The 24549-nt window shown below is 37.6% G+C and overlaps 2 protein-coding genes across 3 annotated transcripts; one reads left to right on the forward strand and one right to left on the reverse strand.

Annotated features, from left to right (window-relative positions):
- Positions 1-10: 10 nt before the first annotated feature.
- On the reverse strand, positions 11-3080 carry SCPL18 (serine carboxypeptidase-like 18). 2 transcript variants are annotated; one of them, XM_010462886.3, is made up of 12 exons: positions 2543-3080; positions 2279-2424; positions 2101-2177; positions 1886-2008; positions 1678-1780; positions 1529-1566; positions 1330-1431; positions 1144-1230; positions 891-1037; positions 725-796; positions 354-635; positions 11-260 (listed from the first exon to the last, which is right to left on the reverse strand). In XM_010462886.3, exons 1-12 carry the CDS (start codon positions 2677-2679, stop codon positions 180-182), a joined length of 1395 nt encoding a protein of 464 aa, XP_010461188.2. In that variant the 5' UTR covers positions 2680-3080; the 3' UTR covers positions 11-179. The 2 variants fall into 2 exon arrangements, with proteins under 2 accessions (XP_010461188.2, XP_087341215.1); XM_087485089.1 differs by having other exon boundaries at positions 11-256; positions 350-635.
- A 16764-nt stretch (positions 3081-19844) lies between these two features.
- On the forward strand, positions 19845-22993 carry ADR1 (Disease resistance protein (CC-NBS-LRR class) family). Its single transcript, XM_010462887.2, has 5 exons — positions 19845-20757; positions 20824-21158; positions 21321-21676; positions 21763-21968; positions 22051-22993. Exons 1-5 carry the CDS (start codon positions 20124-20126, stop codon positions 22869-22871), a joined length of 2352 nt encoding a protein of 783 aa, XP_010461189.2. The 5' UTR covers positions 19845-20123; the 3' UTR covers positions 22872-22993.
- The last annotated feature ends 1556 nt before the right edge of the window (positions 22994-24549 follow it).

Raw genomic sequence — 24549 nt, forward strand, 5'->3', positions numbered from 1 at the left:
AAGATTCAAGTTTCATAGTCTAAAAAGATATTCAAATTAATATGTTTATTTACCCAAAATCATTTGAAAACAGATAAAACTCCATTCAAATCAAACCAATTTAGTTGAATACACCTTATCTTTTCCAAAAACGCCGTAGGAAATATGAATGTAGGGTCTTTCCAAGCCAACTGAAGTATTTAGAGAGGTTGGCCAGTTATCCACTTTTGGAACATCATAAAGCTTTCCTCCGGTTTATACTCTGTCGTGTGTCCTCCTCCCTACAAAATTGAATAGAAACATTTTTTTTTTTTTTTCAAAATGTAACGACAAATTAACTTTGACGAGAACTCCAAAAGAAATAAAAGACTTGCTTTGATAGTGGCAAATGTCATATTGTTGGCGTAAGTCCTTGTAAATCCAATAACTTGATTGTTAACAAGCCAAGGTCTCCAATCGTCAGTTATAGAGTAGTTTAGAGATTTAATCCAAGCTTCAGTTCCAAGAAAAGGCACCATCAAGTCGTGATCACCGCTATAAACCAATGACCTATAAACCCCTTTGATGCTATTGTTTCGATGGTACGGTACACTGCTCTGTATGTCTTCCTCATATGGTAAATCCCAATCGCATCTCGCCCATTTCCCTACACTTCCCTGCAGAGATTTCATTTTCTTTTACTCTTAGTTGCTTTATTAGCACGTAAGAGACAGATGGACATGTTATGTAATATAATATGACATACTTTCACTACATGAAGTGCTCTGCGCACATCTTCATCATTAGCCCAATACGCAGCTATCAAATACCGGTACATCTGCATGTCATCTCTATCGTTTAATAACTAGATATTTCCATTTTTTTTGGCTAAATTAAAGCAAGATCAATGGACGTTTTTTTGGTTTGCTTACATAGCAATCTGGAGTCGGAAGAGAAAGATCTGATTGAACAAGTGTCTTAAGATAGCTTCGTCCATTATGTTCTCCTGAATAAGGATTTGGTGATGCCAAATCACATAAGGGTATGGAAATGAATCCCTCATTTATCCTTGAAACACACTTTCATCACCATATCAGCCAAAAAGTCTCACAATTAGTCTTTTGTTATTCCCTTTATGATATACTTAATTAGCTATTCACAGTGTTATAGTAAACTTGTGTTTACCTTTTGGTAGTCCTCCAACAACTTGAAGCATTGTGTATTAGTAGGATCCACTTTCACATAATTTCTTTGGCAGGTTCTCTTAAGCGACTAAAAACAAGAGTTTAAAAAATTGATCACTTCAATACAAAAGATACATGGTTTTCGTGGAGAAGGATCCCCATAAGACATTAAGACCTCTATATATACCTCATATAGTTCATCAGAGATAAATCCCATTCCATGAGCATATTGAATCCTGGAGTTATTATCACTATCATGATCTGTTACAGGGTTCCCAAGGAGATAACCCTGTTGATAGAAATGATGGTTTTAAACAAGATATATCCATCTTATATATTAAGTCATGATGATGAACAACTTATAAGTGTAAATCATATTGATGAACCTTAAGATTTATACGAGGGTTGTAGCCATGTTCATTTCCTGCATAAAGGTAATTAAAGGGTGTAGGAATGTAACAAAGTGGCTAAGTACGTAAAACCAAATCCATAGAAAAATGATTTTGGAGAATTAATGATAAGACAAATAACAAACCTATTGAGATATGCTGAACAATAGCTGGAACAACCATTCCGGCATAAGAATCTCCGCCGACATAGAGAGGATTTGAGACAAACTCTGGATTCTCAACTAGCCACTGCACCAGCAACACACCAGTAATTTCAACGCCATATATATATAGTAATTAGATTCTCAACAAATCAAACACTCTAAAAATGCTTTCAAGAAAAGTAACAAGGACCTTTTGAAGAAACTCATAGGCATGTTTTGCTTCTCCTGTGTCACTAGGCTTATGAGCAAGTGGATTTGTTGAGTAGGAGAAGCCAGCCCCAGCAGGCTGATCCAAGAATATTATGCTAGCTACCTGAAAAAATCATCAAATCTCTTGAAAAACCGATAAAACAAACAACACAAGCCTAGCTCTGTTTTGTGATGGTTACAATGTAAGGAATTCACCTTTGTCCAAGAATATGAGGTGGAGACAAGAGAAGGCAAACCTCCATTGTAACCCTCAGTTTTAAAAGTCAACGGCCCTGCAAAAAAACAAAATACAAGAATCGATTTAGAGACATCAAATTAAAAAAAAAAGGTCATCAAATCTTTGTAGTTCTTTTATTTTCTTGAAAAAAATCACCGATCTCGAAAGCAAGAGCGGAGAGAACAGAGCAAGCTGGTCCACCAGTTAACCAAAGAATAACAGGGTCTTCTTCAGGATTGTTCGCGGATTTGATGAAGTAGTAGTAAAGCTGAACGTTCTCTTCCTCACCAACACCAATGTACCTTTTCACAATAAAGATACATTTCAAAGATTTAAAACTCACAGGGGTTGTTGTCTTGTTGTTGTCGTTACTAATAGTTTACGAAAATCGAAAAAAAATGTAGAGGAAAGAGAACATACCCAGTTTCAAGGTGGAAAGGAAGAAGACCATCGAAACCAGGAAGATAGCTAACAACAGAGGCTGAGTCAACTTCATGTTGACTCAAGAGGAGTAGTTGAAGCAGAAGAAGCAACTTCAGTTTCGATGCTTTAGACATGTTCGTTCTTATTAACAACAGGATTTTTTTTCTTTCTTTTCATTTTCGGGCAACAAAACAGACTTTAAAAGGGATTGTTTCTGATAAGATGCAGGGACTGAATTGTAAAAGAGAAAGCCACACGTGTGAGGAGGGCTAAATCTATTCCGGATCATGTGCAACAAAACTTCACACACGTGAGAGATTAGACAAGTGGCTGATATATAAGAGTAAGAAGAACCTAGAAGGTTGTTTAAGCTATATATAAGAGTTTATGAAGAATAGAGAAGTATGATGAATCAAGTGGAGAGTTAGTCGACATGAGACTACTGTGGGGAGAGAAGAATCCGAAGGTGTGCTGAGGATTCTGTTCTCACTTTTTATTTGTTTCTTCATTCTCATTTCTGTAATCTGAGAGTTTCGGGAGTTTTGATCAGTCGATTTGGTATTTGTATTGGAGAAGCAATAAAAGTCATAGTTTACTATACAAAAGCTATCAGTTTTCGAGTTGACCAGATTGAGTTTAAGTAAAATAATAACATGTTGAAGGTTTATGATTCTTCCTGTCTCAGTATACTATTTCTTTACTATTCTTCGCATCTGGAATCCAATTCTCCATCCTTGTCCTTGTGAACTTAATTAAGTAAAATAAATTAATTGAAGGTGTATGACTCTTCCTGTCTTAGTGTACCATTTCTTTATTATTCTTTGGCTCAAAATTCACCAACATGTCAAGATCCAAGTTCGAATTGAATCCTCTCCTGGTCCTGATCACAGACCATTGCGTTCGCCCCCACAGTCCATTAATGAGATGAAGGGTGGCTTCTTTCTTTCCATTTATTGCTGACTTAGGATGGGCCCCACACTGGAAACGAGTAGTATATGTTTGACGAAAAATACTTAGGTTCATCCCTAATCCCCTCTTATGAAAAATACTTAGGTTCACCCCTAATCCCCTCTGATATGCTTAAATTTAAACTTTAGAGTTATTCTTTCAAATTTAAAAAGAATAGTAGTACTTAGGGGTCAAATTTCACAAAAACTTTAGATCACACAATAAATTATAGAGTTTTGTTATTACACTAAACAAATTGATTTAAATTAAGAAAAGCAATCCAAAATATTAAGGGGGGGGGGGGGGAGTATTGGTTTAGGATTTAGAAAGAATTTTAATGACTTTAAAAGTTAGGTAAAATATGTTGTTATTCAATCAAGACTTTTAAAAACTCTTTAAAAATTTGGTGTTATTGGTTGTGGATTTGTAAAAAGTTATCTAAAATCTTGATAATCTAGTATTATTGGATTAAGAGTTTTATAAAGTCATTAAAAGTTTTATGTTATTCAAGTAAAACAAAAGAATCTTGGATTGTTAATAAATTCAAATTTTATGTTATTGGTTTAGGATTTTATATCATTTCCTTCATAACAAAAGTCATGAAAACTCTTTCATCAAATAGAAAGATTTTACAAGATTAGAAAAAACAAATCATCAAGATTTTAAAAAACTTCCTAAACAATCTCTTAGAATCCTTCATTTTTAACTTTCAATTTTCTATGATTCTAACAATCAGCAAGAACATAAAGTCATTAAAATTCTTTCTAAATCCTAAACCAATACCTCCCCTTAAATAAAAACTGTGAAAATTCAAGGGGTTAAACTAGGGTTAGGGAATTTTTGAGGAAATTACATAATATTAAATCAAATAAATTAATAGGGATTCAAACAATTAAAAATCAGATCTCGAACTCTAAACTCTTTTGTAAAATAAATCAGCTCTCACTGCAAAAATTATCTAAATTTATAACCAGAAAATCCAAATCTCTTTGTAAAATTCTAGGTTCGAAATTAGCTTTAAAAACAAGTTTAGATTTGTTCACAAAATTACTAAATCAAATCTCTTTGCAAGAAGTAATTTTGCTCATCAATGGTTTTATCAGGAAAATCAATTATATTCTCATATCAATTTATTTTCCTAGGTTTTTAATTCTAAATGGTCAATCAAGGATTAATATGAAAAAACAACCAAAGATGAAGATCATAGAAGATAATGAACCCTAAAAATAATTAGATCTAATAATCCATAAAAACTCTGTGAAAAACCTTGAACCTAACAAGCCAACTACTCAGACATATTCAATGAAAAACAAAACATCATTCTGAATAATAAGCAATAGATATTAGAAAGTAAGAAAGAAGTTTAGGAATTCTTCTCTTTGCAAAGGAGTTTAGATCTCTCTCCCAAAAAATCTCAATATCCCTCTCTCAAAAAGCTAAAGCTGCTAGAATAAAACTTAAGGGTTTTTCAAACCTAAAAATACTATATATATCCTATGGAAAACTTTGGGTAACTTTGTAAAACTTCCAAAACTTGGTTCGCTCGTCGGCTAAACGGGGTATCGACCGACACTAAGGCGGTGTCGATCTACACCATCACTCTGAATCGATTCCAAGTTGATTTCCTCCGGATTAATGTTCCAAAATGATCCAAATTGCTCCACTTTTTTTCATCCGTGCCAAAATTCTAGAAGACCTGTAAAGACTCAAAAACATCCTAGAAAAAAAAATCAAAAGACTCAAAGAGCACACTTATATCATGGTTAAAAACCGTAAAAACCATGATATATCAACTTTCCTAGACTTAGCCTTTGCTTGCCCTCAAGCAAAACAGAAACTTAGACATGCGAAAAGGTTTGAAAACGCAGGAACTCCTTCTCTTTTTAAACTAATGCCATGATCATCCAAACCATAATCCATATGCTTAGCAGATAAATCTAAATCGAACCACCATATATATATTTGTTGACATTCGTAGCATCCCAAATTCAAACCAAATTTCACAACATCCTTCATTAAGCCTTCATCGATGGGACTCATCAATTTGATCAATGTCAAAAACCTTCTAGACTCATTCCCGTATTATACCATAATAAACAAGACAATATATTTTTTTACAACATGTGGTACTCTTTCTCTCCCCTAGACTTATTCTATTTTTATCTTCTTTTGAGCTTTGCTCTATTTTTTTTTAATCAAAGATGTAGGCGAATAGTGGGGTCATCTGTAATTTACCTACTCCTCGCTTCCAAGTTTTGTGTGATCATTTGACTCAACAGTAGAATAATGGGGTCACAGATAATTTACCTATCCCTCTAAACTGATCAAAATCATCTCATCTTTTATTCTTTTTTTTAAAACAAAGCTATCATGGAAAATCTTTCAAACTTAAATAAGGGAGAGGAGTACCATTTTTTTTTTTTTTTTTTATGAAATCTTACTTGTCAGGTATGAAAAAGGAGTCAAGCTCTATGAACATCAATCTCCTTGATGAGGTAAAAAGAAAAGCGCATAAATTACCTCAGACTTTTGTGGATTCTATTAGAAATTTGGATGTCTCTGGTTCACTGGCCAGCCTTTGGATTTTTCATTAGTCAGATTTTGGACTCAATATGCAGCATTAATCAACCAAGACAATACACTAAAAAAGAAAAATCATAGTTCCCAATAGAAAATTTGACTCAGTAAAATCAAAAATACAGTTTTGACACAATAAAAACAAAAACTAAGTTAGTAGTTAGTACTAACCTCCCCCAGACTTAAACAACATTGTCCCCAATGTTATCAAGTAAGGGAAAAGCAAAAAGGAAACAAAAATGTTTTGAAATCTGTAAGGAAAAGATGAACTGATATTCGGGTTATCCATTGGTGTCGACCGATGCCATAAAGGTGTCAATCGACACCCTCTGCGAACAGAAACATGGTCGAAAAATTCTTTGTCAGTTGCTGTTAGATTGTGTTGGTAAGTCAATCCTTGGATCATATTTCTATTAAGAAGCACTCAAACACAAGTTAAAAGCAACATGATAGATAGATAGTTCATAATTTCATACAAAATTAAAACAAAAACTGTCTCAATGCAAGAAGAAAAATGACTCAAAATGAAAAAGAAAAACCTATGAGTGGATTGCCTCCCATTAAGCGTTTTTTTCTATCATTAGCTGGACTGCGCCTAAGCTCAGGCATCCGGTGGATCGGAATGTGCCTAAGAGAGAATGTCCTCTTCATCCAAGGTGGTGTATAAGCTGTAGATGCATGAGATATGCCAAGGATGTGAGGAACATGACCAGGGCGGGACTTAGGTATGGGTGGTCTTCTTTTATAATAGCCTATAAAATCATCAACAGAAGAAACAAGCGTTCTAAGATAATCTTGTGGCTTGGTTAACTACATAACAGTTTTTGTACCTTTGAAATTTTTATTGTGAATGGAGAAGGTTTGGGTGGAAAAGATGCTTACCTTTGCTTTACTTGAGGAATCTGGAGTATAGAATGTGAAGGTTTATGTTTGGAAACATCTTTCTGGCTTGAAGCATAAAGGATGTCCTGCGAGCCCTTAGATCCGGTTAAGGCTGGGCTCAGTCGTGGAGGGATGTCTACCGACACAGAGGATGTATCGATCGACAGTGAGCCTGATGCTCGTGTCACAGAAATTTTCTCAACAGAAAAAGTTTGTCCATCAATAGTAGAAGCCCTCCTCAGTTTATCCATCTCAAAGTTCATACTCAAACCTTCCACATTCAGTGTTATGTGTCCCTTATTCACATTTATGATGGCACCAGCTGTAGCCAAGAATGAACGTCCTAAGATGAGAGGATCATTAGGCTCTCTGTCATACTCCAGCACCACAAAGTCAGTGAGAATCATGAAGTTTCCAACCTTAATTGGAATATCCTCTAAAACACCTTCAGGGATTCTTCGGGACCGATCAGCTAAGATAAGAGTAATCTGAGTTAGCTTGAATTCTGTCATCCCAAGTTTCACAGCAACAGAATGTGGCATCAGGTTAATACTAGAGCCAAGATCACAGAGTGAGTGAGGAAACCTTCCTGTGGAGATAGAACAATCTAAAACAAAATTTCCAGGATCCGGTAGCTTCTCTACAATTCTACTCTGGATCACTACACTCACTTTCTCAGAGACAACCACTTTCTCTTTCCTCTCTTTCTTCCTTTGAGCAGGCTGGTTCAACATAATCGCACTGACATCTTTGGTAAGTAGTGTTCCTTCCTCAGGGCTCAAACCATTTGTGACCATCATCTTCACATATCGCTTCAGTGGAGGTGAAAGCTTTACTGCATCTAATAAAGGTAACTCAATCATTACCTTATCCATCATTGCCTTGCATCTAGCTTCCTTAAGCTCCTTCTTGGACATTCTTGGCTTAGAAAAAGGAATCTTAGGTTGGTACACCCTCTCAGAAGCTGGAACCTGAGATTTTACAACTTCGGGTTCTGTCTGAGATGAGTGTCGACCGACACCCAGTTGGTGTCGATCGACACCATCATCTGGAGTCGAGAGATTGGTTGATTTCTCTCCCTGTTCTACAGAAGCAATTTCACCATCATCTTCTTCTCTCATTGATATGGCATTGCAAGCATGCTTGGGATTTGACTCAATTATTCCAGGAAGAAAACCCTCTTGTCGTTTGACAGACCAACAGTTTGTGCAACTTGACTCTCCAGCTTCTTAACATGAACATTCAGTGCATCAATCCTTCCAGTAAGCTCTGTGCAGATATTATCGATTTTTCCATTGGATGTCACCGTCATATTCTCCTGTCCCGGAAGAATCTGATCAAGCATGGCCTCCATATACTCTCAGAAGAAGTCTGTGGAGGCGGAGACTGATAAGATGAATTGCCATAGGTCTAGTATAATCATTGTTCTGTTGCTGCTTCTGATAATCCGGCTTGGGAATGTAGCATGAAGAGTTCCCACTGTAAGGCATGTTGCTTTGTTGATTACTGAATCTTTGACCTTGATTCCCATATACAAAGTTGATGATGTTCATATATTTTACCTTGTTTTCCCTTAGTTTATTCACAACTTTTGCATCTTTTGCTATCCATTTAGGCCATTATTGTGTAGCTTTAGGACTAATCATGCATTAGAGTATAGTTGCATTGCATTTGCATCTTTTCATGCATAAACAGGTGATTTTAGAGCTTAAGGAGCATGGAAGCAATGCTGAGGAGAAGTGAAGCAATCCTGAGGAGAAAACAAGAAAGTTAAGGCTGTAGAATCAAGGTCCGGAGTCCAACTCGACCGCACACTCGACCACCACTCGACCGTGTGCTGAGAAGGACTCGACCGAGTAGAGAATGCACGAGAGAAGCCAGCTCGACCAGCCACTCGACCGAGCACTGGTCGAGTTGACCGAGCCGTTGACTGCTTTGACTTTTTGTATTTTTAGGGCTTCCACCTCACCTCCTATATAAGGCGCTTGTACCTGCAGCCACCAAAGAGTCCAGCTTTTTAGAGAGTCTAAAACCTAGTTTTTACCTTTTTTAGATTTTATTCCTTTTGCACTTTCTTTTATTTTAGATTTTGTACTTGTTTAAGAAAGAAAGACTAGATCCTTGTATTTTGTTTGTTTCATAACTTTCAAAATATTAAGATTTCGAGTTTTATTTCTTCATCAACATTGTAAATCTCTGTTTCATCTTTCTAATGATGCAAGTTTCAATATTTTCTGGGTTTTTGACATATTTCACCATGTGTTCTTGTGAGTAGTTTGCTTAGGACCTTGAGGATGGGTTAGGCTGGGTTGATCTTGTGGTTTGTTTGATTTGGTCAAGCTTGATTGTTGTAGATCTCTTCTAGGCTAGATGATCTTAATGCTGATCCTATATATGAGAAGGTAGGGTTTGATTTCAAGCATCTTAGCATCACACCAATGTCTAAGGAGCATAGATAAGGCTAGATCTAGAGCTTACCATTAGGCTTGCTAAGAGATTAGAAGTCTTGTTTGGTTTGAGATGTATTGCTTAATGCCTGCTTGTGTAGATTCTTTTCTTTGTGAGAACAAGTCTAGAAATGCATAGGTTTGATTGTTTCTTGCCATGAGAGTGGATTAAACATGTCTTAGAATAGTATGTCTAGAGATCAGCTCAAAGTTTGCTTGAGATTTGTTGACCAAGTTAGATAACCACAATGATTAGCTCAGCCCATGAATCCCTCCTCAAGGCCTTCTTTGTTTATTAATATCTTAGTCTAAATATCATTGCTTGCTTGTTGTTTGATTAGTTTTTGCATTGCTCTGTTTTTCTTGTGTTGCTCTGTTTTCACGTTTAGGCTAGCTCGACCACGTACTCGACCTACACTCGGTCGAGTGCAAGCTTAGCATTGACTGAAGCTAGCTGATATGCATCATAGCTCCCATGTAACCTCTTCCTCGCAGCATCAGCTTGCTTAGTGCTATTGCTGGAAGCCAGATTCTCAATCAAATTCTCAGCTTCTTATGGAAATCTTGTCTTAAAGTTCCCATGCTAGCAGCATCCAAGGCTAAGGGATACTCCTAATCACACCCTCTGAAGAAAATACTCAACAATTGAACTCTTAAGAAGCCATGGTGTGGACAGTCCCTCTGATAAGCCTTAAATCTCACCCAAGCTGCCTTGAAAAAGCTTCATCTAGTCTTTGCTTGAAAGAAGATAGCTTGACTCTCAACTCATCAGACATAACATCATCATAGAAATAATTAAGGAAAGCCACCTTAATTTGTTGCCAAGATGTCCAAGATCCAGGTGGCAACTGTTTTAACCATTGAGATGGTTTTCCTGCAAGTGAGTATGGAAAGAGCTTGCAGTATATGTAGTCTTAAGTCGCACCATTAGCCTTGATACTAGTCACAAGATCTTCAAAATGCTCAATATGATCCAGAGGCTTCTCATTTGGCAGGTTAGAGAAAGGTCTCTGTCCAACTAGCTGGAAGTAAGCAGACTTCAGCTCAAAATCATTCTTTGGGAATGAAGGTGGAACAATTGCAGAGCGATTTTCATACATCAAATCAGCTTAATTGAAGTCTGCAATGGTCCTGATTAAGTCCTTGTTTTGTTCTTGTCTTCGAACCAGGTTGTTAGCGTGGTTGGCAGCTCCACGTACGTCTGCTGGAAGTGGGTGTCGATCGACACCATGTTGGCGTCGGTCGACACCATCGATCTGCTCCTCAACGACAACGATTTCAACAATGGTGTTGCCTTTTGCATCAATCTTTTGGCTCTGCTCATTGCGAAATTGGCCCTCTTGATCCCTCAAAACACCAGCCTCATCAAATCTCAGAATGATTGGGTTGACCATCTTTGCTGATTTGGCTGCTTTTGGTTTTCACGCTCAAGTTTGCCTAACTCTTGGTTTGAAAGCTTCACAACTGAACCAGTTTTGTTGTTCCTAGTGTTAGGCTTTGAAGGCATAAACCTGAAACACACAAGAGAAGAAAAACAAAAGTGTGTCAGTAGAAAAGAAAAAGAAAAAATGTAGACGAAATTAAAAACTCAAATCTAATGGTAGATCAAAGAGTCTCCGGCAACGGCACACAAAGTTGATATGCTCAAATTTAAACCCTAGAGCTACCCTCTCAAATTAAGAGATCACAGTAGTACTTAGGGGTCGAATTCCACAAGAACTCTAGATCACAAAATAAATGATAGAGTTTTTTTTATTAAGCTAAAAAAATTGATTTAAATTAAGAAAAGCAATGCAAAATATTAAATTAAAAAACTATGAAAATTAAAGGGATTAAAAAGCTAGATTTAGGGAATTTATGAGGAAATTACAGAATATTAAATCAAATAAATTAATAGGGATTCAAACAATTAAAAATCAGATCTAGAACTCTAAACTCTTTTGTAAAATAAATCAGTTCTCAATACAAATATTATTTAAATTTAAAACCAGAAATTCAAATCTCTTTGTAAAATTCTAAGTTAAAAATCAGCTTTAAAAATAAGTTTAGATTTTTTTCACAAAATTACTAAATCAAATCTCATTGCAAGAAGTAATTTTGCTCATCAATGATTTTATCAGGAAAATCAATTATATTCTCATTGAAGAACAACCAAAGATGAAGATCATAGAGGATAATGAACCCTAAAAATGATTAGATCTAATAATCTATAAAAACCCTGTGAAAAACCCTGAACCTAACAAGCAAACTACTCAGACATATTCAATGAAAAACAAAACATCATTCTGAATAATAAGCAATAGATATTAGAAAGTAAGAAAGAAGTTTAGGAATTCTTCTCTCTACAAAGAAGTTCAGATCTCTCTCCCAAAAACTCTCAATGTCTCTCTCTCAAAAAGTTAAAGTTGCTAAAATAAAACTTTAAGGGTTTAGGCCTTGAATCTAGCACTACACCAACAGCCAATGATCTCTCGTGCAACCACAATGACCCGCACACTATCCGACTAGCTATGAGGACTCAATATGGCCAATAACCCTCGTCTTTGACATTATTCGCTCTCCACTCATGCATCTACCCCGCTATGAGGTCTAAGCCTTCGAGTCTTATCGGCTCGCTATCGGGCCTCCGCCCTCAAGCTACACTATCAGAAAGTCAAATCTTGCTCTCGGGCTATCACCCTTCAGAGCGCATTCGGATCGTCACCCGAAGTCAATATACCAGTTATACCCTCATGCCACAAAGTAGTTCGAGTTAAAGATACACAGGAACCTAACCGTCTCCTCATGAGTTGTTCGAGATCTCATATCTTTAGAGCAATAATTCTGAGTTCGACCGAGTACCACACTGGCCAGAACTACCTCTATGGCTCTTGTAGGAACATCGATGTCCTACGGCGAACACTCACCACTAAGGCTACCAAGACGTCACAAAGACCCTAAAGACGTCACAAAAACTACAAACACGTCACAAATACCACACAAAACGTCTCGTAGGACCACCACTAAGGCCACAAAAATGTCCAAAAAGGACCACCACAAAGGCCAAAAACGTCACCGGGTCCGCCTCCATGGTATCCGGCGTCACTAAGATCATCACCAAGGTACTTGGCGTCGCCAAGACCACTACCATTGACCGGCGTCACCAAGAACTCTGTCACCAAGACCACTGTTAGGGTACAAAACATCACAAAGAAAACACTACCACTAACAAGCGTCACCAAGATCTCTGTCACCAAGACCACTATCAGGGTACAAATGTTACGAAAACCACTATCAAGGCACAAGCGTCACCAAGACAACTCAATACCATGATACATACGTCATGAAGACCTCCACCCAGGCCCACATCCCACATGATTATCACAAAGATCACCACAAAGCTTTCCATTTTTAGGAATTTCTAAAAATGCTCAAATAAAGAAATGCTCATCTTATTAATTTTAAAATGTCATAATCGTTACAATCTCACCGAAAATACATAAAGAAAAAAAATATGATACAACAGCACCAAGCCAACGACCCGTATCTCGAGCACCACCTCATCTTGGTACTTAGTCGCACAACCAACCACCCCTAAGCGACCAAGTATCAAGAGAGATGGACTGAAATACTCCGTCCGCTCCATCCATGGTCTTCAAACCATCACAACACTGGGACGAAGGTTAGGCAAGCTCAGGCCTTGGCCTGCTTCTCGAACCACTTCTTGAACCTTGCCTTCATCCTCGCCTCTAGCTCCCAAGTCTCATCTAACACACCATCACAGTCCCACTAGATTCTCATCAAAGGAATCTTCTTCCGCCAAAGTTCCTTGATCCGCCTCTCAAGTCCCCTCACCGGTCTCGCCTCAAGAGTCATGTTGGACTGAAGATCTGCATGAATCTTAGTCAGCACCTCGTCATCTTTGTGAAGACACTTCCTCAGCATCGACACATGGAATACCTTGTGAAACGCATGCATAACCTCAGACAACTCTAACTTGTATGCAATCGGTCTCACCTGCTCCACGATCTTGAAAGGACCCATGTACTGCGGAATCAACTTAGTCTTTGTGATTGACCTGGTCGGACCCTGCAATATGGCCATCTTGAGGTATACTCTATTATCAACCTGAAACTCAATGACCTTTCTCCTCTGATCAGCATAACTCTTATGCCGATCCTGACCCTCCCTCATGTTCAGCTTGAGCACCCGGATCTTCTCCGTGGTCTCCTGAACAAAACTCGCATCCAATATGCTCCTCTCATACTAATACTCGCCTGATAATTGTTGTTGTAAGCAAACTTTACCAGGTTTAGGTGATCGGCCCAGTGACCACCCCAATCTAGCACACACATTGTCAAGAAATCCTCTAGAGTCTGAATCGTCTTCTCTGACTGTCCATCTGTCTGAGTATGATATGATGTATTCATGTGCACCCTAGTGCCCAAATCTGCCTGAAACGCTTTCCAGAACGATGAAGTGAACTTGGAATCCCTGTCTGATACTATGCTCACATGCAACCTCACAATCTCTCTCACATATTTCTTAGCCAAAACTGCTGCTCCGTCAGTCTTCTTAATGGCCAGAAAATGTGTAGACTTGGTCAAACGATCCACAATCACCCAGATAGCATCCATAGTCCGTGACACAGGCAAACCAACCACAAAGTCTATCGTGATCATATCCCACTTCCACTCTGGAATGGGTAAAATCTGCAACAGGCCTCCTGGTACCTGATGTTCAGCCTTCACTAGCTGACATGTCTCACACCTCGATACCCAGCTAGCGACATCCCTTTTCATCCCGACCAAGTGATAATACCGTTTGAGGTCACAATACATCTTAGTAACTCCAGGATGAACAGAGAACTTGCTCGAATGAGCCTTTCTCAGAATCCCCTGCCTCAGGCCCTAATCATTGAGCACACAAACCCGACCATGCACCAGGATAGTCGCATTAGCAGAGACCTGATACTCTGAACCCTCTGCCTTAGAGGCGTTCACCAGCCCCACATCACTCTCCTGAGTTAACCGCATTCTACTCAGAAGATCTGCTCTGACAACTGATTACAGTCCCAATGGCTCTTGTGAAATAGGACAGAACGTCAAAGTACTGATCTCACTCGCCATAGACTCCATATTCTGCTCCAGATCAGAAGCCGCTCGCTTCCTGCTCAGAGCGTCTACTACCAAGTTAGCTTTACCGGGGTGGTAAGCTATATCCAGATCATAATCTGCTACCAACTCCATCCACCGTCTCTGCCTCAAGTTCAACTCAGGCTGAGAGAAGATATACTTAAGACTCTTATGATCTGCGAACACTTGTACCTTTCCGCCATAAAGATAAGATCTCCAAATCTTCAAAGCGAAAACTCAAACTACCTTCTCCAAGTGATGGGTAGGATAGTTGCGCTCATGCTTCCGCAACTGCCGCGAAGCATAGGCAATGACCTTCACCTCCTACATCATCACACACCTCAAACCAACTCTGGAAGCATCTGTATACACCACATATGGCTTATCCTGCTCTAGTAAGGCCAATACTGATGTCCTCATCAACATCTACTTCAGGCTCTCGAAAGCCGTCTCGCATTCCGACGACCACACAAAGGAAACATTCTTCCCTGCCAGCTTAGTCATCGGCTGTGCCATACTCGCAAAACCTCTCACAAACTTTCTGTGTCAACATTTGCTTCAGGATCTCGAAAGCCATCTCGCACTCCGACGACCACACAAAAGAAACATTCTTCCCGGTCAGCTTAGTCATCGGTTGTGCCATACTCGCAAAACCTCTCACAAAATTTCTCTAGTACCCTACCAACCCAAGAAAACTCCTGATCTCTGTGGCGTTCTGCGGTCTAGGCCAATCTCTGATGGCCTGCATCTTCTCTGGTTCTACTGAAACTCCTATTGCAAAAACAACAAGACCCAAGAAACCCATCTCCCTCTGCTAGAAATTGCACTTGCTCAGCTTAGCGAAAAGCTTCTTCTCCTGCAACTTCTTCAGAACTGCTCTCAGATGGATCTTGTGCGCCTTAGGACACTTGGAATACACCAGGATGTCATCGATGAAGATGTGACAAACTCATCCAGAAACTCCTATAATACGCTGTTCATCAACCTCATAACGCAGCTGGTGTATTGATAAAACCAAAGGGAATCACCACAAACTCATAGTGCCCATACCTCGTCCTGAAAAATGTCTTTCTGACATCTAGGTTATCTATCGGAATCTGGTGGTAACCTGACGCCAAATCAATCTTGGAGAACCAAGTAGCACCCCTCAACTGATCCAACAACTCATCAATCCGCGGGAGAGGGAACTTGTTCTTCACAGGTTCAGACCCCGATAATCTATACACATGCAAAAACTCATGTCCTTCTTCTTAACAAACAACACCGACACTCCGTCTTATATAATGGCGTAGTCCCTGGTTCCAGCTCAATCGTGAGGGATCAGACCGGGATGGTGGTAACCCCTGCAACGACTAAAACACATCTTCTAACTCCCAAAACACAGGGATCTCATCCACACCAGCCTGCCCCATAGACTCCGACATCAAAATCGTAGCCAAATACGCCTCACGCCCCTTCCTGATCATCTTTTCTGCTTGCACAGCTGAGATAACCAGACTCCCTGAAGTCGGCCTCACTACCTCATAAAACCAATTCCTCGACCTTGGCCTCTCAAACACAACTCTACCCTGATGGCAATCCAAATGTACTTTATACCGGTGCAACCAATCCATGCCCAAAATCACATCATACAGCTCCACAGGGCTGATAACCAGATCTGCCGGCAGCGACTCTCTAGCCAGTTGTATATCCACATCTCTCGCCCATCCATAGACCTGTATCATCCCGCCTCTAGCAACCTTCACGGTCCTGAACTGCTCACCCCGAATCTCCACGAATGTTGCCCCTCTCGGCACACTCTGGGGTAACGAAGCAATGAGTAGCTCCGGAGTCAAACAACACGTGGGAAAGAAGTCCTCCCACCAATAAGGTCCCTACAAACACCTTATGCACTAAGAACCCTAACATTCATCACAAACAAACATAAAATCTAAAAATGACAGAAAACCACAAGGTAAAATTAAGAAATCATACCCGTAATCGCGTTAGCACTGGTTCCTCCCATCTCCACTGTCGTGTACACACGCGGTGCCATTGGCATAGGCAAAGCCATCTGCCCCAGCTGCTGCACTCCTGACTGCACTTTCGCCATCACCATCAGATGTAGCTTAGGACACGACGATCTGAGATGCCCCGCATCCTTACAGTGGTAACACACCCGAGTTGTCAGCGGTGCTGGCTGGTTGCCCCTCTGTGGACAACTCGCCACCCTGTGCTCCAAACTCCCACACGCGAAGCATCCCGCACCACTGGACCCCAACCTCTGTATAGCATCAAAATTTTGCTTCTACCCTTGCGCAGATTTACCGCCCTTTCTAGGAACAGATTGTGACTGAATCCGCTTCGGCTGCACCGGAGGACTTGTAACGCCTGTGTCCCGTGATTCTAAAGGGGGATAATTTGTTTTAAGGAAAATGAAAGCTAGGTGAGCTTAAGCAACTAAGCTACTATCTCAACTAGCTGGAATATGAGCTGAACGAGCTCAACAAGCAAGATGAACAAGCTGGAATGCCAGCTAGCTCAGCTGGACGAGCTGTCCAACAGCTCAACTCAGCTCGGTGAACTGATCCGGTGCTGATCCAGCGGTCAGTTAACACTCGAGCTGGAGGAGTGTGGTAGCTCGGTAGCACGAGCGGTTACCATCGGAATGGTGCAACTCTTCGAAGAAACGCAACCCATCAAAAGGGGCAAGGAATGGGCGTGTCCTATCATAGTGATGGACGCCCAGCCCATTCAACACACTATCATCTATCCACTGTCCATCTATGCCTAAAAAGAAAAGAGGGTGCGGCTCGGCGAGTACATAGATGCTCGTCCAAACTGATGCATATGCTAGCTCTCTATCGTAGGTACGATGAGACGAGCGACGGTTCGACAATCGGGTCGAACCGATCGAAGGATAAGTCACGGTTCGACCATGGAGTTGAACTAGTAAAAGATGATCGACGGTTCGATTATAGCGTCGGACCGATCGAAAGATCATCGACGATCCGCGCCAATGGACGGATCGATCGAGCATTGATCTGTGATTCAATCGCTAGTCGGATCAGGTGATTGAATGATCGACGATTCGAGCCGTTGGTTTTTCTCTCAGGAACGAGAAACTGCTAAAGTAAAGAGGAAGAAGTCGACTTTCCCATTTATAGTCGAATTTATTGCTTCCCCAAAACAAACCACGCAAACCGGAGAATTAAAATCGAACCGGTTTGACCAACCGCACATGGTGTCAACCGACACCACAAGTAGTGTCGATCGACACCCCTACAAAAAATGTAAAAGAATCATTAAAACGCATAATAGTGGACCCAAAAATATAATTTAGGGAGGTCAAAATGTAACTGAAAAGTTATAATTTTAAAAAGCTAAAAACCTAAAAAAAATATCTTTTTTTATATTAAAAAACTACAAATTAGGTTTAATATTTATAGGCAAAGCAAATAAAAAAGCTAAAAATCATGAGAAAAATATTGTCAAAACACAAAATTATAGAAAATATGATAAAAATGGAAGGAAATAAAACAAATTTATATTTTAAAGCGGTCAAAACATAAAAACTATAAATAATATTGTAAAATTTAAAGGGCTTTAAAATAAATTCAGAACTTTAGGGGGTATGATGACTCATTTAATCCAACTAGGTTTGCCACGCGTAGAAAGAATATAAAGGTATCGGTTTATATGTCCCAAAAAAAATATAGATTTCGAACTTTGGATTTGGAGATATTAGTTTGGAACTTTTTTCCGAGACATAAATCGAAAATAAAGATTTAGTGGTTTTCTTTTTCCCGTTCAGTGAAATAAAAAACTGATTCGTAAAAGTTGCCATAATTAAGAGCAATACTTTAACTCATTTCTGTGAAATCTATTTACAAAGCTGTTACGTACATATGCTACAGTATAATAAATGAACCAAAATTTTAAAGAAGAAAAATTAGATTGACTCAAATTAAGAGGTTAATTACTAAACTAACTCATAAAATGTGAGGGTTAAATTAGTTATTTTTTGCCTAAAATACCCTTTTTTGCTTTATTAGGAAAAAAATAAAGTCAAATTTATCTTCCCAAAATTTTTTTTAAGAAAATCTAAATATTTTCAAAAGTCCGCTGAATTAGTTGGGACAGATTTATTTGTGTATGACAGATTTGTTTTTGCACAACCAATTTATTTTTGTATGACAAATTTTTATGACAGACTTATTTTGGACGACAGATTTTTTAACTACAGTTATGACAGATTTATAATTGATGACATATATATTTTTCACGACAGACTTATTTTTAAAGACATCACAGATTGTCACAATATATGACATATTTGTAAAATATCTGGCAGATTTATTTTCTATAGTTATTTCAGATTTATTTTGTTGATTAAAAGTTTGTCATAACATGACAGATTTTTCTACAAAAAAATAATTACTAGGTTGACCTTTGGTGATAACAGATTTGTTTTAAGTTACGATAGATTTTTAATTTAACTAAAAATCCGTCGTTTGATAACAGATTTATAACATTTTTTAAAAAATGTTATAGCAGGTTTTTTTGCTCTATGACAGTTTTTTATTTGCTTCTAAAAATCTTGTGTTTGATAACAGATTTATTAGATGTAAAATGTAAACATAGGGACAATAGATTTGTTTTAAGTTACATTTTTTTCAGTCATATTTTTATTAATTATATTTTTTATAAATCATATTATGAATCATATTTTTAAACTCATATATTTAAAGCATATTTTATACATTTTAATTTTCAGAAATCATATTTAAAAAATTAACATCATATTTTAAAATTTTTATTTTTATATATTATATTATATTTTCATAAATCTTATTTTAATATTGTTTATATACATTATTTTTTAGTTATAATTTCATACATTATATTTGAAATAAAACTTATTTAAACTATATATCTTAAACTTCATATTTTTAAATCATATCTTTATACATAATGTTTTTATAAACAATTTTTTGAATATTATTTTTATACATTATATTTTAAACCATACTTTATTTTTAAAAATAATATTAAAACAATAAACATCATATTTTTTAATCATTTTATATTTTTCATTAATATTTTTAAATCAAAATATTAAATGCTATATTGTATTTTCGTTTTTTTAAAAAAATAAATAAATAAACAAATTTTCTGGGTTTTTAGTCTATTTTTTAATCATTTTATATTTTTTCATTAATTATATTTTTAATCACAATATTAAATGCTATGTTGTATTTTCGTTTTAAAAAAAAAAATCTGAGTTTTTAATATTTTTATCTAAATATTATGTCATTCTAGTTATTAGATATGTTGGAGTGTTAATCTAGCAATTAATCCCGTGAAAACTAGTATATTTTCACAAATTTTAAACACGCACAAAAAGAACACCTTCGAAGCTAAGCTATATTATTGACTTAAAAACAAAAAGCTGCGTCCGTGCGAGCACGGGCGGCGTGAAAAAGATAAAAACTAATGAGAGAGGAAGTTGCTACGAAACTTCGGCGTCTTCCTTTTCTACTTTAAAACTTGTAACAACTTCTTATTACCACTTACTCTTATCTCTCTTTCTTTCTTGCTCTCTCTCTCACTCCCAGATCAGTCTCGATCATGGCGTCGTTCATAGATCTTTTCGCTAGCGACATCACGACGCACCTAATAAAGCTTCTCGTTATGGTAGCTAACACAATCTACAGTTGCAAAGGAATAGCAGAACGACTGGTCACGATGATCAGAGATGTTCAACCAACGATCAGGGAGATCCAATACAGTGGCGTGGAACTAAGTAACGATCGCCAGACTCAACTGGGAGTGTTCTTTGAGACCTTGGAGAAAGCAAGAAAGCTTTGCGAAAAGGTTTTAAGATGCCGTAGATGGAATCCTAAACACGTATACCACGCCAACAAGATGAAGGATCTCGAGAAAAAAATATCTCGTTTTCTCAACAGCCAGATTCTTCTCTTTGTTCTCGCTGAGGTATGTCATCTACGGGTCAATGGTGACAGGATTGAGAGACTGTTAAGTGAGCGGAATGATACTTTATCGTTTCCGGAGACTTTAATGGAGATTGAGACGGTCAGCGATCCGGCGGTTCAACAGGTAGGATTGGATTTGGGGAAGAAAAAGGTGAAGGAGATGATGTTTAAGTTTACCGATACCACCAATCTCTTTGGGATCTCTGGAATGAGCGGTTCCGGGAAGACCACTCTTGCAATAGAGCTTTCAAGAGACGATGATGTTCGAGGTTTGTGACGTTTTATTAATAGTTTCCTATTCTGGATCTTGAATCTTGATCAAGATTTTGGTGCAGGACTCTTTAACAACAAGGTTTTGTTTCTGACTGTGTCACGCTCTCCGAATTTTGAGAACCTCGAGTCCCGTATACGAGAGTTTCTTAATGATGGAGTTCGACAACGGAAGCTAGTGATCCTTGATGATGTTTGGACAAGGGATTCCTTGGATAGGCTGATTTCTAAAATTCGTGGAAGCACAACTTTAGTAGTCTCACAGTCCAAGCTTGCGGATCCTAAAACCACTTACAACGTGGAATTATTAAAGGAAGATGAAGCAATGTCCCTCTTGTGTCTTTGTGCTTTCGAGCAAAACTCCCCGCCTTCTCCGTTCAGCAAAATTTTGGTGAAGCAGGTAATGCTTCTTTTATCTACATTAGATAACACTACTTAGCTGGCTTTTAATGTAGTGTTATCTAATGGATTTACTATATCATAATAGTCAATGTGCACATCTCCAAACCTACAAAATTAAATTATGTTATAGTAAATCCATTACAAGTACTATGTTTGGTAGGTTGTTGATGAGTGTAAAGGTCTACCTTTATCTTTAAAAGTTCTTGGTGCTTCGTTAAAAAACAAACCTGAAAGATATTGGGAAGGCGTAGTTAAAAGATTATCAAGAGGTGAAGCTGTTGATGAAACTCATGAGAGCAGAGTGTTTTCTCACATCGAAGAAAGTATAGAAAACCTCGACCCGAAAATCAGAAAGTGTTTCTTGGATATGGGTGTTTTCCCTGAAGACACGAAGATCCCTATTGATCTTCTCACCAACGTGTGGGTTGAGAGGCATGATATTGACGAGGAAACTGCTTTTTCCTTTGTTCTTCGTTTAGCTGACAAGAATCTCCTTACTATAGTGAACAATCCGAGGTACTCACTCTTTTTTATGATTTTGTCTCTTGTAGCCAATATCCACGTTTCTAATGGATTTAGTATATCATAATTTAATTTTGTAGGTTTGGAGATGTGCACATTGGCTACTATGATGTATTTGTTACGCAACATGATGTTCTCCGAGACCTAGCCATTCATATGTCTAATCGTGCGGAAGTAAATAGGAGAGAACGGTTATTAATGCCAAAAAGAGAGTCGGTGCTTCCAAGAGAATGGGAAAGGAATAAAGATGAGCTATTTGATGCCAAGATAGTTTCTCTTCATACAGGCAAGAACTGTCTAACTTTTAATAAATTTGGTTGGAGACTAACTAAATTCTTCAAGGGTTTGATGGATTGTTGTGTCTTTAGGGGAAATGGATTGGTTCGACATGGACCTCCCTAAGGCAGAAGTTTTAATACTAAACTTCTCTTCGGATAACTACTTTTTGCCACCATTCATTGGTAAGATGGTTGAACTCAGGATGCTCGTGATTATAAACAATGGCATGACTCCTGCACGTCTACATGGCTTCTCTATCTTTGACAATTTGACCAAACTGAGGAGTCTCTGGCTCAAGAGAGTTCACGTCCCTGAACTCTCCAGCAGCACCATTCCACTGAAAAACCTACGCAAGATGCATTTAATCCTTTGTAAGGTCAGCAACAGTTTTGATCGGACAACATTCGACATCTCCCACATCTTCCCAAGCTTGTCTGATCTCACTATCGATCATTGTGATGATCTCGTGGAACTAAACTCCAACATCTCTGGGATGGCCTCTCTCAAGTCTCTAAACATAACCAACTGTCCCCGCATTACTGAATTACCCAAGAATCTAAGTAATCTACAGTCTCTTGAACGTCTAAGGTTATATGCTTGCCTGGAGCTGTTATTCCTCCCGGTCGAAATTTGTGAGCTGCCATGTCTAAAGTACGTTGACATTTCACAGTGTATTAGCTTGAGTTCTCTTCCTGAAAATATAGGAAAGCTAAGGACACTTGAGAAAATTGACATGAGAGGATGCAGTTTATTGGATCTACCAAGTCCTGTAGTCTCCCTCGAGTCTCTACGCCATGTCATTTGCGATGAGGAGGCTTCATCTATGTGGGAAAAGTTTAAAAGATTTCTTCCAGAACTTTGTATTGAAATCCCTGAAAAACGCTTCACCGTGGATTGGCTCGACGATTAGGCTCCTTATCCATCAAACTATTGATAACCACCTCTTGTCTAAAATCATTGCTCATTAGAGCTAATTAAGTGTACTTTTAAACGTCTTCATCTATATAATATAAAATCACCTTTAGTTATCAATTCTTAATCTCTTATAATAACAAAGTAATCAGTGTATTAAATTCAATAACAACAAAATGTGATATCCCAAGATAATTTAATCATGGCAGTTCATTTAAGGGTTGTAGCAATTCTCATGTACTATATGTGTTCAACTAGAATCACTCTGTACTTTCAGCATCTGCCTAATTCTCCATATACTATCTATAAACTATCTATAAACTAACTAGTTCCACCTAAACTATAAAATTCTTCACAGTTAACCAAATTCAATTAATTGCATTTTAAAATCATAAAATCGCGTTTACTATTTCACGAATAGAGTATTTTTTTTCTAAATTGATTTTGGCTTTGAGGAATTTGAAACCTCTATGCCAAAGATGGGCTTGAATTCCAGTTCAAAACTGGATTAATGATAATTTTTCAAACTTGGGTATACTCTAATCGTGAAAAGTAAACACCATTTTATGATTTTAAACACACAAATAATTGAATTTGGTTAATTATGAAAAAAATTAAAGTTTAGATAGAATTAAAAAGTTTATAGATAATATATGGTGAATTAGGCATAGACTAAAAGTACAGGGTGATTCTAGTTAAACACATATAGTACATGATGGGGATTGCAACATGCAACCCTTCATTTAATCATTCTATTACAATTGTCATGCACAAATCTAACAAAGACATTTGTTCCAACTCAATTTCATATTCAGATCACAAAAATGATCTTTCTGGCTCAAAAAATGCGTCACACACACAATATTTGATGGATTCAATTAGGAGAAATGAGTCGGATAACAAGAAACATCATGGAAAAACAGAGCAATAGTGGTGATAGTTAGGTGGATTTATATTGATGGATTGAACTCAGATATGGAGCATCAACACTTAAAGAATTACCAACCGTATTGTTGATACTTTAAACCATCTTTACTGGTCGTTGCTTCCCCAAATTCTTTTATTAAAAACTAATAAAAAATACAAAAAAGAGAGAAAGAGAGAGAACGTTGCTCAAGGTACTTATTGTATAAACGTTTCTCAGTTTTTTCTACATATGTCAGCTTTTTATTAGTTATATATTAAAATAGATTTTTTTAGCAACAGCGAATACGTTCTCTCCTGCTGGTGATGCTCTTACAAGATTACATGCAAAAAAATTATTTAATTATTTTACTCAGGTCAAGTGATCCCATTTGTCTTTAGTAGATCTGCCACTTGTGGTAGTACCTAATTTATCTATTAGGATACATCAAACCTCACACAAGAAATAAAACAGAGAGTCTCCATGTTTTAAGTTTTACTGGATTAAATGCAGTAAAATGTTCCAACCGAATCATGAACTTAAAATTGTAGAGGAGATTACTAGACCTAATGTGTGATCATATGAAATAGAAAAGCTAAAAATTTTCCTTACTAAAAGTTAGAGAGAATGCTGAATTAGTTAATGTAATCATGAAAGACTTTTTTTTTTTTTTTGAACAAGGACTTGATTTCATTTAAACATCAAACCAAGTACAGAAATAAAGATTTTATAATCCCAAACAGTACAACAAAACAATGTGAGACATTCCCAA

This window comes from Camelina sativa, chromosome 14 (genome assembly GCF_030686135.1).
Source record: "Camelina sativa cultivar CO46 ecotype springtype chromosome 14, ASM3068613v1".
In the NCBI taxonomy this organism is placed as follows: domain Eukaryota; kingdom Viridiplantae; phylum Streptophyta; class Magnoliopsida; order Brassicales; family Brassicaceae; genus Camelina; species Camelina sativa.